Source organism: Loxodonta africana, chromosome 3 (genome assembly GCF_030014295.1).
Source record: "Loxodonta africana isolate mLoxAfr1 chromosome 3, mLoxAfr1.hap2, whole genome shotgun sequence".
Lineage (NCBI taxonomy): Eukaryota > Metazoa > Chordata > Mammalia > Proboscidea > Elephantidae > Loxodonta > Loxodonta africana.
The window spans coordinates 11,670,995-11,684,706 of record NC_087344.1 but is presented as its reverse complement, the minus strand read 5'-3'; the positions used below and the strand labels follow the sequence as shown (position 1 = coordinate 11,684,706).

At 51.5% G+C, this 13,712-nt stretch overlaps 1 protein-coding gene across 8 annotated transcripts in view; it reads right to left on the bottom strand.

Annotated features, from left to right (window-relative positions):
- Nucleotides 1–13,421, bottom strand: part of PNPLA6 (patatin like phospholipase domain containing 6) — a 31,232-nt gene extending 17,811 nt beyond the window's left edge. Inside the window, exons 1-14 of one of the 8 annotated variants that reach the window (XM_064280475.1) lie at nt 13,174–13,421; nt 13,001–13,069; nt 12,577–12,664; nt 12,328–12,410; nt 12,076–12,173; nt 9,698–9,838; nt 9,456–9,615; nt 6,685–6,765; nt 6,334–6,462; nt 5,388–5,468; nt 5,144–5,306; nt 4,559–4,642; nt 365–474; nt 63–218 (exon numbers count right to left, since the gene is read on the bottom strand). In XM_064280475.1, coding sequence (XP_064136545.1) covers nt 63–218; nt 365–474; nt 4,559–4,642; nt 5,144–5,306; nt 5,388–5,468; nt 6,334–6,462; nt 6,685–6,765; nt 9,456–9,615; nt 9,698–9,838; nt 12,076–12,173; nt 12,328–12,410; nt 12,577–12,664; nt 13,001–13,027 — 1,401 coding nt within the window. In that variant the 5' untranslated portion in view covers nt 13,028–13,069; nt 13,174–13,421. Of the gene's footprint in view, nt 1–62; nt 231–364; nt 475–4,558; nt 4,643–5,143; nt 5,307–5,387; nt 5,469–6,333; nt 6,463–6,684; nt 6,766–9,455; nt 9,616–9,697; nt 9,839–12,075; nt 12,174–12,327; nt 12,411–12,576; nt 12,915–13,000; nt 13,070–13,173 lie in introns of those variants that run through there. The other 7 variants (XM_064280473.1, XM_064280474.1, XM_064280470.1 and 4 more) reach the window with 7 other exon arrangements.
- Nucleotides 13,422–13,712: the final 291 nt, after the last annotated feature.

Here is a 13,712-nt window from a genome sequence, read left to right as displayed (position 1 = left end):
GCCCCAGCCAGGCCTCCCCTGCCCCCACCACATCCCCCAGACCCCACCCTCCGGCTACCCACCTCAATGCGCATCAGCTTGGCCAGCTCCCGCTTGGCGGCCTCAATGATGCTGCTCGTCTGGCGGCCTTGGTAGGGCCCAAAGGGGCAGCCGCCAGTGGCCGACTCATCCTCGCAGTAGCTGTACTCACAGGCACCTGCCGGCTGTTCCCGGGGCTCCTGAGTGGGGGTCTGCATGGGGTATGACCTATGACCTCCAGCTCCCACCCAAGCCCCCTACTCTGGGCGCGCCATCATTGGCTGGGCCACATCTAGGCCAGGGCGGGAACTGGAGTCGAGGAGAGGAGAAAAAGGCAGGGCTGTACCCGAGCGGGGGCTGCCTGGGGTCCTCCTGAGGCCTCTTCTTGCAGGGACACGGAGATCCGGCCACGCTCATATGCCATGTCGAAGTCCGAACGGGGGCCACCCTGCAAACCTACGGGTGGACAATGGGCATTATAAGTGCAATAAAAACAAGGGTGACTCTAACTACAGTTTGAGACCAACCACTGGGGAGCAGTGGTGGCTCAGTGGTAGAATTCTCGCCTCCCTTTTATAAGGGAGACCAGGGTTTCATTCCCAGCCAACACACCTCAGCTGCAGCCACCACCTCCCGGTCAGGGAAGGCTTGCATCCTGCTACGATGCTGAACAGATTTCAGCCCAGCTTCCAGACTAACACGGACTAAAAAGAAAGGCTTGGCCATCGACTTCTGAAAATTAGCCAGTGAAAACACGGTGGGCCACAACAGTCCGATCTGCAACCAGTCAAAGGGATGGGGCGGGACTGGACAGCGTTTTGTTCCACTGTGTATCGGGTCATCCTGTGTCGGGGGCTGACGTGATGACAGCTAACAACTCCTTACCCATGCCTGCACTCTCCCTCAGAATCCCTTACCACAGGCAGCAGAGCCCCCTCTTGGCGGGTACCCACAAAAAGTGCCTCAGAAACTACCATCTTCAAAAGAAAGCATTCTTTGATGGTTCGAGGGTGGGGAGGGAGGGAGAGGGGTACTCACTAACTAGACAGCAGACAAGAATTATTTGAGGTGAAGGGAAGGGCAACACACAATACAGGGGGAGTCAGGACAACTGGACTAAACCAAAAGCTAAGAAGTTTCCTGAATAAGACCAAACACTTCAAGGGACAGAGTATCAGGGGCAGCGGTCTGGGGACCACGGTACGGGGACATCTAGGTCAACTGGCATAACAAAGTTTATTATGAAAATGTTCTGTATCCCACTTTGGTGAGTGCCGTCTGGGATCCTGAAAGCTAGCAAGCGGCCATCTAAGATGCATCGATTGGTCCCAGTGCACCTGGAACAAAGGAGAATGAAGACCAAAGACACAAGGAAAATATGAGCCCAAGAGACAGAAAGGCTAATAAACCAGAGACTCCATCAGCCGGAGACAGGAAGAGCTAGATGGTGCCCGGCTACCGCGAATGACTGCCCTGGCACAGAACACAACGGAGAGTTCGTGATGGAGGAGGAGAAAAGCAGGGTGCAGAACTCAAATTCTAGTAAAAAGGCCAGACTTAATGGTCTGGTTGAGACTGGAAGGACCCCCAGAAGACATGGCCCCTGGACTCTGTTAGCCCAAAACTAAAACCATTCCCAAAGCCAACTCTTCAGACAAAGATTAGACTGGACCATAAGACACAAGGCTATAAGACACTGATCGAATATGCCATCAGGATGCATTGATAATTACTGGTGACTGGAATGGGAAAGCTGGAAACAAAGAAGAAGGACTGGTAGTTGGAAAATATGGCCTTGGTGATAGAAACAATGCTGGAAATCGTATGACAAAATTTTGCAAGACCAATGACTTCTTCACTGCAAATACTTTTTTTCACTAACATAAACGGCAACTATATACATGGACCTCACCAGATGGAACACACATGAATCAAATCGATTACATCTGTGGAAAGAGATGATGGAAAAGCTCAATATCATCAGTCAGAACAAGGCGAGGGGCTGACTGTGGAACAGACCATCAATTGTTCATATGCAAGTTCAAGCTGAAACTGAAGAAAATCAGAGCAAGTCCACGAGAACCAAAGTATGACCTTGAGTATATCCCACCTGAATTTAGAGACAATCTCAATAATAGATTCGACACATTGAACACTAATGACCGAAGACCAGATAAGTCATAGAATGACATCAATGACTCCGAACATGAAGAGAGCAAGGGGCCATTAAAAAGACTGGAAAGAAAGAAAAGACCAAGATGGATGTCAGAGGAGACTTTGAAACTTGCTCTTGAACATCGAGTAGTTAAAGCAAAAGGAAGAAATGATGAAGTAAAATAACTGAACAGAAGATTTCAAAGGGCATCTTGAGAAGACAAAGTAAAGTATCATAATGACATGTGCGAAGAGCTGGAGATGGAAAACCAAAAGGGAAGAACACGCTCGGCGTTTCTCAAGCTGAAAGAACTGAAGAAAAAATTCAAGCCTCGAGTTGCATAGTGAGGGATTCTACGGGGCAAATATTAAATGATGCAGGAAGCATCAAAAGAAGATGGAAGGAATACGCAGAGTCATTATACCAAAAAGAATTGGTCAACTTTCAACCATTTCAAGAGGTGGCATATGATCAGGAACCGATGGTACTGAAGGAAGAAGTCCAAGCTGCACTGAAGGCATTGGCGAAAAACAAGGCTACAGGAATTGATGGAATATCAACTAAAATGTTTCAACAAATGGATGCAGCACTGGACATATTCACTCGTCTATGCCAGGAAATTTGGAAAACAGCTTCCTGGCCAACCGACTGGAAGAGATCCATATTTACGCCTATTTCCAAGAAAGGTGATCCAACTCACTGCAGAAATTACAGAACAACATCATTAATATCACACACAAGCAAAATTTTGCTGACGATCATTCAAAAGCAGCTGCAGCAGTATATCAACAGGGAACTGCCAGAAATTCAGGCCGGATTCAGATGAGGACGTGGAACCAGGGATATCACTGCTGATGTCAGATGGATCCTGGCTGAAAGCAGAGAATACCAGAAGGATGTTTACCTGTGTTTTATTGACTATGTAAAGGCATTTGACTGTGTGGATCATAACAAACTATGGATAACATTGTGAAGAATGGGAACTCCAGAACACTTAATAGTGCTCATGCAGCAGAACCTGTGTTTAGACCAAGAGGTTGTTGTTGGGACAGAACAAGGGGATACTGAGTGGTTTAAAGTCAGAAAAGGTGTGTGTCAGGGCTGCATCCTTTCACCATACCTATTGAATCTGTACGCTGAGCAAATAATTCGAGAAGCTGGACTATATGAAGAAGAACGGGGCATCAGGATTGGAGAAAGACTCATTAACGATATGCAGATGACACAACCTTGCTTGCTGAAAGTGAAGAGGACTTGAAGCACTTACTGATGAAGATCAAAGACCACAGCCTTCAGTATGGATTATACCTCAACATTAAGAAAACAAAAATCCTCACAACTGGACCAATAAGCCACATTATGATAAATGGAGAAAAGATTGAGGTTGTCAAGGATTTCATTTTACTTGAATCCACAATCAACAGCCATGGAAGCAGCAGTCAGGAAATCAAAAGACACGTTACACTGGGCAAAACTGCTGCAATGGACCTCTTTAAACTGTTGAAAAGCAAAGATGTCACCTTGAAGACTAAGGTGCACCTCACCCAAGCCATGGTATCTTCAATCGCATCATATGCTTGTGAAAGCTGAACAATAAATAAAGAAGACCGAAGAAGAATTGACGCCATTGAATTGTGGTGTTGGCGAAGAACATTGAACATAGCATGGACTGCCAAAAGAACAAATCTGTCTTGGAAGAAGTACAACTAGAATGCTCCTTAGAAGCATGGATGGTGAGACTGCGTGTCACATGCTTTGGACATGTTGTCAGGAGGAATCAGTCCCTGGAGAAGGACATCATGCTTGGTAAAGTACAGGATCAGCAGAAAAGAAGACCCTCAATGAGATGGATTGACACAGTGGCTGCAACAATGGGCTCAAGGATAACAATGGTTTTAAGGATGGCACAGGACCAGGTAGTGTTTTGTTCTGTGGTACACACAGTCGTTTTGAGTCAGAACCAACTTGAAGCACCTAACAACAACAACGTAAGACATAAAACTATACTGGTGAAGAGTGTGTTTCTTGGCTCAAGTAGACACATGAGACTAAGTGGGCAACTCTTGTCCAGAGGTGAGATGAGAAGGCAGAGGAGAAGAGGAGCTGACTGAATGGACACAGGAAATACAGGGCGGAAAGGAGGAGTGTGCTGTCACATTGTAGGGAGAGCAACTATGGTCACAAAACCATGTGTGTATAAGTTTTTGTATGAGAAACTGACTTGAATTGTAAACTTTCAGTTAAAGCACAATTTAAAAAAATAGTGCCATCTTTATTCCCATTTCATAGATAAGAAAATCAAGTCTGGCAGGTGGCGGAGCCTGGATTCAAACCCAGAAGCTTGATGGCCTGCACCCTCCAGCCCACCCACCCGGTGCTCCGAACCTGAGATGTCCACAGGCATGGAGATACAGCGACTCAGCAGTGGGGCCGAGGGTGCTTCCAGGGAGGTGGGCTTCACTGGGTCCCCTGGGAAAGACTGGTGTTCAGGCCCCAGCCCTTCAGAGCCACTCAGTCTAGAGCTAGGATTAGGGAGTGGGGAGCTGGACAGGGGTCAGCTCAGAGCCCCCAGGGAGTAGGGGCTAGGAAAAGAGATTCTAATGGGCCCAGAGGGCTGAGGCCACAGGTCCCCAGGGAGCCAGACAGAAGTCAGAACTGATGCTCAGCTGGGGTTAGGGGTCCCTGGAGGCTAGACAGGGGTCAGTACTAGGTGCCCAGCTGGGGCTAGGGGTTCCCAGGGACAAGACAGGAGTCAGAACTGAGTGCCCAGTTGGGGCTAGGGGTCTCCTGGGGGCCAGATGGGTCAGAGCTGGGTGCCCAGCTGAGGCCAAGGGTTCCTGGGGGGCTGGCAGGGATGAGGCTAGGTCCTCTGGGGAACTGAAAAAGGGGTTTCAATGGGACTGGGGCACAAGGCTAGAGTTCCTGGCAGGTTGGGTATCTGGTGGCCAGGCAGGGGTCAGTCTTGAATACCTGCAGGCCCAGGCAGTGGGGCCCCACTGGGGTCAGGCGGCCGGGCAGGGGTCTCCCTCAGTTCTTCAGTAGTCGAGGCACCGATTGCCCGCTTGGAGCCACGTATGGGGCTGGTGCGGGTCGGGAGGCCAGGGCTGGGAAAGAGTCGGAGTGGTTGGATCTCCTAAGGCAGAGAGCAAACCTGTAGTACTGGCCCAGGAGTCACAGGGACTCCCTCAGCCTCCTGGGCTCGCCCCCAACTCACGTGGCTGAAGAGCTCATTGGTCAGACCCAGGTAGTTGTGAAGTGCCAGGAACGTGACCCTCTGCAGTCGGACCATGATGATCTGCAGGGAAGAGGTCCGGGCGGGAGGGTGGGGGGTCAAAGAAGGGGCCGGGAGAGGGTGGGGTCAAGGGAGGGGGCCGGGAGAGGGTGCAGTCAAGGAAGGGGGCCAAGAGAGGACAGAGTCAAAGGAGGTCCCAGGAGAGGGTGGAGTCAGGGGTGGAGTCAGGGGAAGGGGCCAGTAGACGGTGGAGTCAGGGGAGAAGCCAGGAGGGGGTAGAATCAGAGGAGGAGCCAGGAGAGGGTGGGGCCAGGGGAGGAGCCAGGAGAGGGTGTGGCCAGGGGAGGAGCCAGGAGAGGGTGGAGTCAGGGGTGGAAGCCAGGAGAGGGTGGAGTCAGGGGAGAAGCCAGGAGACGGTAGAATCAGAGGAGGAGCCAGGAGAGGGTGGGGCCAGGGGAGGAGCCAGGAGAGGGTGGAGTTAGGGGAGGGGGTCAGGAAAGGGTGGAGTCAGGCGAGGAGCCAGGAGAAGGTAGAGTCAGGGGAGGAGCCAGGAGAGCAGGAGAGGGTGGAGTCAAAGGTGAGGCCAGCAGGACAGACCCAGGGATCAAGGGGGTGAGCCTCAGGGAACTAGAACAGGGCAGCTTCCCAAGGTGCAATTTGGGAGCAAGGATTAAGGGGGTAGAGCCGTGGACGGGCAGAAGGACATGGACGGATACAAGGCTGAGAGCAGTGAGGGGCAAGGCCCAGAAGAAATCAGCAATCAGATAGCAGATGTGGAAGAAAACAGGGCCCGGAAGCAGCTAGTGTGCACAGTCCGAGGCGGGGCCAAGAAGCCTGGCTGCTCAGGGCTGATAAGCACAAGTGTGGAGGCAGATGGTGACCTGTGGTGGCTGGTATGGCAGTGGCGAGGGGGTGGAAGCCCACTGACCTGCACGACCCGCACCAGGCTCTCGGGGTACTTGGTGAAGACGGCAGAGAAGGCCTCCACCGGCAGCCGCAGCACCGTGGAGTCGCGGGCGGCCCGAGCAGACACCGTGCGCTGGGGATGCTGGTGACCCTGGGGGCAGGTTGGCTTCTGTCAGGAGCTGGGACCTTGGCCCCAGGAGGCCCTGGCTGCCCCTCTATCCTCCTGACACCTGTCCCTTTAAGGACCGCCTGAAGGTTCAGGGGCGTATCAGAAAACGGGTTTCTAGGATGATCCCCCAGCTCTGGCTACATTCTTGCTCCCCACCTTTGATCCTTCATGCCCAGCACCCAACACCCCTGCCTGGTCACTCACAGTGATGACGTCCAGGATGCTCAGAAGGCTGTTGACGCTGTCCCCGGGGACCACTTCTTTCACCACACACTCCTTCCCATCCTGAGACACAGGGACCACTGACCGGTGAGGGCCCCACCTTGCAGACCCACATCCCACTCCCTGACCCCCACCCACCTGGGAATCCATGGAACCTCCAACCAGCACCCCTTCCTCACTAACCGCTGGCCCTGCAGCCCACCTAATGCCCCTGGTCACCCATTTGACTCCATCTGGACCACGTGTCTCGAAAGACTACCAACCCTGATACCTGACTGTTGCTGAATTGTGTCCCCTCAAAATATGTGCAAGTCCTCGTCCCTGCACCTGTGGATAGAGCCCTGTTTGGAAATAGTGACATTTCTTTTGTTATGTTAATGAGGTCATACCAGTGCAGGGTGGGTCCTAAACCTAATCCCTCTGAGGTATAAAAAGAGTGGGACAGACACAGAGGCACACACAGAGGGAGGAGGAGGGGCAGACCAGGGAGACCAAAGATTGCCCCAGCTACTGGAAGCTGAAGTAGACCAGGATGGACCTGAATTCAGACTTCGAGCCTCCAGACCTGTGAGAAAATAAATCCCTGTACTTTAAAGCCATCCGCTTGAGGTATTTCTGTTATGGCAGCACTAGATAACTAAACAATGATGTGTGTTTGTCAAAACCCATACAAAAGGGCAAACCCTGATAAAAACTATGGGCTCTGATTAATAATAATGTCTCAATATTGGTTCATTAACTGTAACAAATGTAGCACAAAAATGCAAGATGTTAATAATAAGAGAAACTCTATGCAAGGGAAGAAGAGGTATATGGAAACTACACTTTCTGCACAATTTTTCTGTAAACCTAAAACTGCTCAAAAAAAGAAAATGAAGCCTATTGTATGCATATTTTAAAAAGGAAGGGAAAAAAAAAGGTAGTGGGGAAAGAGGAAAACTCTAGAAGGATTCTGTACTGAAATTATTTCCCAAGTTTCTTTTAAGTTGGTATTCCAATTTAAAGAAGTAAAAACTAAAATTCATAGATGGTGTTTCGGGCATGCCTGATTTAAGAAAGAGCCCCTGGGTGGTGCAAATGGTGAATGGATGTGGCTACTAACTGAAATGTTGGTAGTTCGAGTCTCCCCAGAGACGCCTCAGAAGAAAGGCCTGGCAATCTACTTTCAAAAATTCAGCCACTGAAGACCCTACGGAGCACAGTTCTGCTTTGACACATGTGGGGTTGCCACAAGTCAGAGTCAACTCAATAGCAGCTGGGGTGTGCAAGAGAGGCAAGGAACTCCGAAAGCAAATACCTGACAGGAAAACAAAGACCCTGGCCAGACACCAAATGATGAGTTAAGGAACACACATTTTATGCTGCACCTTACATTAAAATAAAATGTTGAAGACGGAGGAACCTTGAAAACATTATGCTGAGTGGAAATAAGTCAATCACAAAGGACCATGACCTCACTCTATGATCTTATCTATATGAAATAGGAGCTGTATAGAAACCAAAGCTTATTAGTGGTTCCCAGGAGTGGGAGGAAGGCGGGCGGGGAGTTACTGTTTAGGGGCACTCAGTTTCTGTTCATGGTGGTGGAACGTGCAGGAAAAGGGCAGTAACGACGGGACAGTACGACAGTTGCACAGCAGAAAGAATGTAACCAATGTCACTGACTTGTGCATGTAAAAACTGCTGAACTGGCATGTTTGTTAATGTGTTTTTTTATTCTTGTTATTGTTATTTGTCATCGGGTCAGTTTGACTCACGGCCACCCTATGTGTGCAGTTCTACCGTGCTCCATGGGGTTTTCAAGGCTGTGACCTTTCAGAAGTAGATTGCCAGACCTTTCTTCCAAGATGCCTCTGGCTGGGTGGACTCAAACACCAACCTTTTGGCTAGTAGTCAAAGGTTTAACCATTTGTACCACCCAAGAACCCCTTGTATATTCTTACCACAATAAAAACATACAGCTATACACTGCATAACGTCCATTCGGACAATATCCAACTGCATATAGGCCCGTGAACCCAAAAGTTCATAACTACAGGTTGTACGTAAGATGGACATTCGTAAGCCAGGGACTGCCTTATATAAAATGGTGTTAGCACAACGTCCAAGTCACATAATGTCTTGTTTCACAGAAGGTAGCGTGGACATGAAACAATGCATGACTGTATACACCAAATGGTCAACTGTAAAAAACCAAACCAAACCCACTGTCATCTAGTTGATTATGACTCATAGCGACCCTACAGGACAGAGCAGAACTGCCCCATAGGGTTTCCAAGGAGCTGCTGGTAGATTCAAACTGCTGACCTTTTGGTTTGCAGCTGAGCCCTTAACCACTGCGCCACCAGGACTCCAAACGATCAACAATTACTTTAAAACAAAGATGAGAGTGTAAGGGGGCAGCGAAGCTGGATTAATGAGGACAGAATAACCAGAACGGAAATATTGAGAATGTTCACGCATTGTGAAGAATATAACCGATGTCCCTGAACATTTGTGTAGATATTGTTGAACGGGAACCTAAACTGCTATGTAAACGTTCACCAAAAACACAAAAAATACTAAGAGAAAAAAATATATAAACACATATATATGTTAGGGTAAAAAATAAATAAAAATAAGTAAATGTTGATGGTATGCAAAAACAAACCAGATCACTGATCCCGCAGACCTGACGGTGGCTGTACCATGGACCATCCCCACTGGCACCCCCGCTAGCCACCCTGCGGTGCCACCTTGGGGGGTCCACTCACAGGCCCCGGCAGGCAGAGCTCCAGCAGCCCATCTTGGACCACATAGATGCTGGCATCGGGCTGGCCTGGCCGGAAGACGTAGTCCCCCTGGCAGAGCCGCTGGAAGACCATGTGCCGGCAGAGCTCCAGGAACAGTGGCTTCTCAAAGTGGCCCAGCACCCTGTGGGATGGGAGAGCAAAGGAGATAGGAGGTCAGGTGGGCCCAGCCCTGTAGCCACCCCCTGTCTGGTCCCAACACTGACCGGACGTTCTTGAGCATGTAGAGCACCTCAGAGGGCAGGTGGGAGTTGGCCAGGTCGCCCTCTGTCAGGTCGGCCTCCAGCACAGCGGGCGGGGGCTCCTTCCGCTGCAACGTTGGTGCTTCTTTCTGGATGCGCAGGATCCTGGTGGCAGGGGGCAGGGAGGGGTCATATACAGCAGGGGTCAGCAAACGATGGCCTGCAGGCCAACTCGAGCCTGCCATCAATTTTTGTAAATAAAGCTTTTTGGTACACAGCCACACTCGTTCATTTATGTATCATCTATGGCTGCTTTCATCCTAAGACTTGCAACAGAGCCTGTATGGCCTACAAAGCCTAAAATACTTACAATCTGGTTTTTTATAGAAAAAGTTTGCTAAGCCCTGACATAAAGCCCTGATCATAGGTCCCTGAGATAGACCCTCAAGGGAGGCAGAGTCCTGACATAGCTTCTAAGATATGGGCGGTTCCTAGAAATAGCACCTCTACTGATTGGTATCCCTGAGACAGTCCTTCCAGTGGTCACAGGCTAGATTCCTGAGGTAGCTTCCCTCATGGAATCAAACCCTGAGGTAGCTTCCACGATATGAGGAGACACCAGACACAGCCTCTCTGTTCTTCATAAAGATGCCTGAGATGGCCCTTCCTACCAGGCCACAGAGAACCCTGAGTTGCCTCTCCAATGGTCACTGAGATCCTTGAGATAGCCCTTGTTATACACGGAGAGTCTAGACATAGGCCCTCTGCTAATCACGGACCTGGAAGAGCCCTTCTTCTCAAGTCCCAAAGACTATTGATATAGACCCTCCAATGATCACCAGATTCCTGAGACAGGCCCCCTGCTATAAACAGATTCCCAAGATAAGGTCCATGATATGGAGAAACCTAGATATAGCTCTTCTTCTGGTCAGGGAGATCCTTGGGACAGCCCTTTCTAGACCATAGAGGTCTCTGAAATAGCCCTCTGTCATGGATTGAATTGTATCCCTCAAAAATATGTCAACTTGGCTGGGTCACGATTCCCCGTACTGTATGACCGTCTACCATTTCGTTATCTGATGTGATTTCCCTACGTTTTGTGAATCCTATCACTATGATGTAATGAGACAGATTAGTGGCAGTTATATTGATGGGATCTACAAGACCAGATAGTGTCTTAAGCCAATCCCTTTTTTGAGATATAAAAGAGAAAAATGAGCAGAGAGACATGGGGACCTCATACCACCAAGAAGGCAGCACCAGGAGCAAAGCACATCCTTTGGACCCTGGGTCCCTGTGCCTGAGATGCTTCTCAACCAGAGGAAGATGGATGACGAGGACCTTCCTCCAGAGCCAAAAGAGAAGGCCTTCCCCTGGAGCTGATGCCCTGAATTTGGACTTGTGACCTATTAGACTGTGAGAGAATAAATTTGTCTTTGTTATAGCCATCCACTTGTGGTTACTGGTGTTACAGGAGCACTAGATAACCAAGACACCCTCTAACAGTCATAAAGACATCAGAGTAGCTTCTCAAGGGTGTGCAGACACTGGCAATGGCCCCCATGATGTGAGGAGATCCGAGATACTGTTCTTCAACTCACAATGGAGAACCTAGAGATAGTCTTCCCACCCAAGTCATAGAAAGTCCTGTAACAGTGTCTCTGTTAACCACAGAGACCTCTGGGTGACTCTCTAGGTGAAGAATTTCTTGAGACAGACTTTCTTGTGGACCCTATGATGTGAGGAGAACCCAGAGCCAGCTCCCAATTTACAAAGATCCCTGGGAGAGCCCTTCTCAGAGACCCCTTGCTGATGACCGAGACCCCTGAGATGTTCTTCCTATGTTTCTGGTCCAAGAAGATGCTTGAGACAGCTCCTTGGCAAGAGAAATCCCTGATATAACCTCTTTAGTGTAGGAAGAACCATGAGGTAGGTGATGAAGAGAGATGCCTTCTGATGCAGTGACTGCTGGGACAGCTTCTGGAGGACAGAGGCTAGAGATAGCCCCCTCAACAGGTCATAGACACCTGACATAACCTCAGTGAGGTACCCTGGGATAAATCCTCTCATGTGGGGAGACCCATGAAATGACCTACACATAGAACCCAGATATATATATGTACGAGAAGATTTCTGAGATGGTCCCTACCTCCCCTATGGTAGAGGAATACCACTGAGATAGCCCTCAGGGAAAAAAGACCCCAGAGACAGCTGGTCTGGTGTGGGGAGCTCTGAGATAGCTCCTTAGAAAATAGTCTTGAGAAGTCCCTCCCATGTGGAAACATTCTCCAAGCAGCTCTTGAGGTACAAAGAATCCTGAGGCACACCCTTTGGTGTCAGTTGACCACTCAGGAAGCCCCTGCATCAGCCCTCGGTCCCAGGCACGCCCAACACAGCCTTACTTCTTAGCAATGTTGAGCATCTTAAGTTTCTTCTTCATGCGTGGCCGAGAAGTAGTGGAGACTGAGGTGTCCACCAAGGAGGAAGTGGACTGTGACACCTGGGAGGGTAAAGGGGAGGAATGGATCAACTGTCAGTTCAGACTGAAATTCAGGGGGCCTTGATCAAGTGGGGGAAGGTCCACCGGGAGGTTAACTACGGAATGGGCAGGGCCTCTGCGTGGTCTGTGCCACCCCAGGGGTCCGGGAACTCACCTTCCGCATAATCTTCCGGCCATAGAAAAGCACTTTGTCCCTCTTCCGGAATCGATACCGGGGGCCATCCGGGGCTGGGGTTTCTGGGGATGGGTAGGGAGGTGTACTCAGCTCCGCGCTGACTCTACGCGGCCCGAGGTGGGAAGGCAGTGTGCAGACCTCAGCAAATCCTATCTCTACTGCCCCACAGACCCGAGAATTTCAGCTCCCCACCCCGCAGCCTCCCCAAGAGGCCTTCCGGGTCCTTACTCGGCACTCGCAGCCTCCGCACCAGCAGGAGGATGAGCACAGCTGTGACCAGCATCGCGACTCCGGCCCCGATCATCACGCCCAGTACCTGCGGGACGAAGGGCACTGGCTGCGCATTGCATGGTCGCTCGGCAGAGACCTCCCTGGGGGCCGAGAAGCCTTGGGTCCCATCCCACTCCCCTCCCTCCGCCCCCGGGGAGGCCGTAGCCAGCTCGGGCCTTGGTGTCCCCATCTGCGGAATGGCCCGGCGCTGCTCCCTCCCCGGGGGCGCGACTCTTCCCTGCGGCTCGACAGCCCGCAGTGCAAACCGGGAAGAGTAGTTCGGCCTCAACACACACAGCCCGTTCTCGCGATACCGCGAGAATGTGCGCTGAGCACGCCGGGAGTTGTAGTCCCCGCGGCACCTCACTTTCTCAGCCCTCACCATTCCTGTTTGCAGCGGGGCATCCATCAGCTGCTTCAAGCTTGCTGGCAGGAATGGCAGCCCGGGGTCCTGGAGAACGAAGAAACAGAAGAACGCGTGGGGGCCCGTCGCTCTGGGCCCGCCCCTCCCCGGCCGGAAGCCCCGCCCCTCATCATACCACGCCCCCTGCGTACCCTCGGCCCCGAGGCCTTGCCTCCGGGCAAGTATGGCTACAGGGGCGCTGCCAGATGATGGGGGCCGCCAAGTCGACGTTGGGGTCCCGAAAGAGGGTGAACCGTGTCGGTTGGCCGTCTGGCTCCTTCACCCACTCACAGGCCAGAACAGACGTCCCGCTCGTCCAACCCCAACCTGGGGGCAAGGGCATTTGGACACCCATCCACTGCCAGCTACCCAGACGCGGGGTCCCGCGGGGCACGGCCCCCAAGCGCTCCCTTCCGCCCTTGCTGGTGGGTCCCTCCCCGGCCTGTGCCCTGCGAGGTTGTTCAATCTTGAGCAAGCGGCCCCTGGGCCACACCCCCTGCGAAGACAGGGCGCCCCACCCCACGCAGTGGCCCGCTGGCCACCGGCGAGATAGCCTGATGCCTGGCTCCTGACTCAAACCTGCCTCTGTGGGGGCCGGTGACCCTGGAGCTGGGGCGCGGAGGGTGCTGCCAGGGGCTCCTCCAGAAGGGGTCCTAGGACGGTACCTGGGTCTTGGAGAGGTCCTGGGACG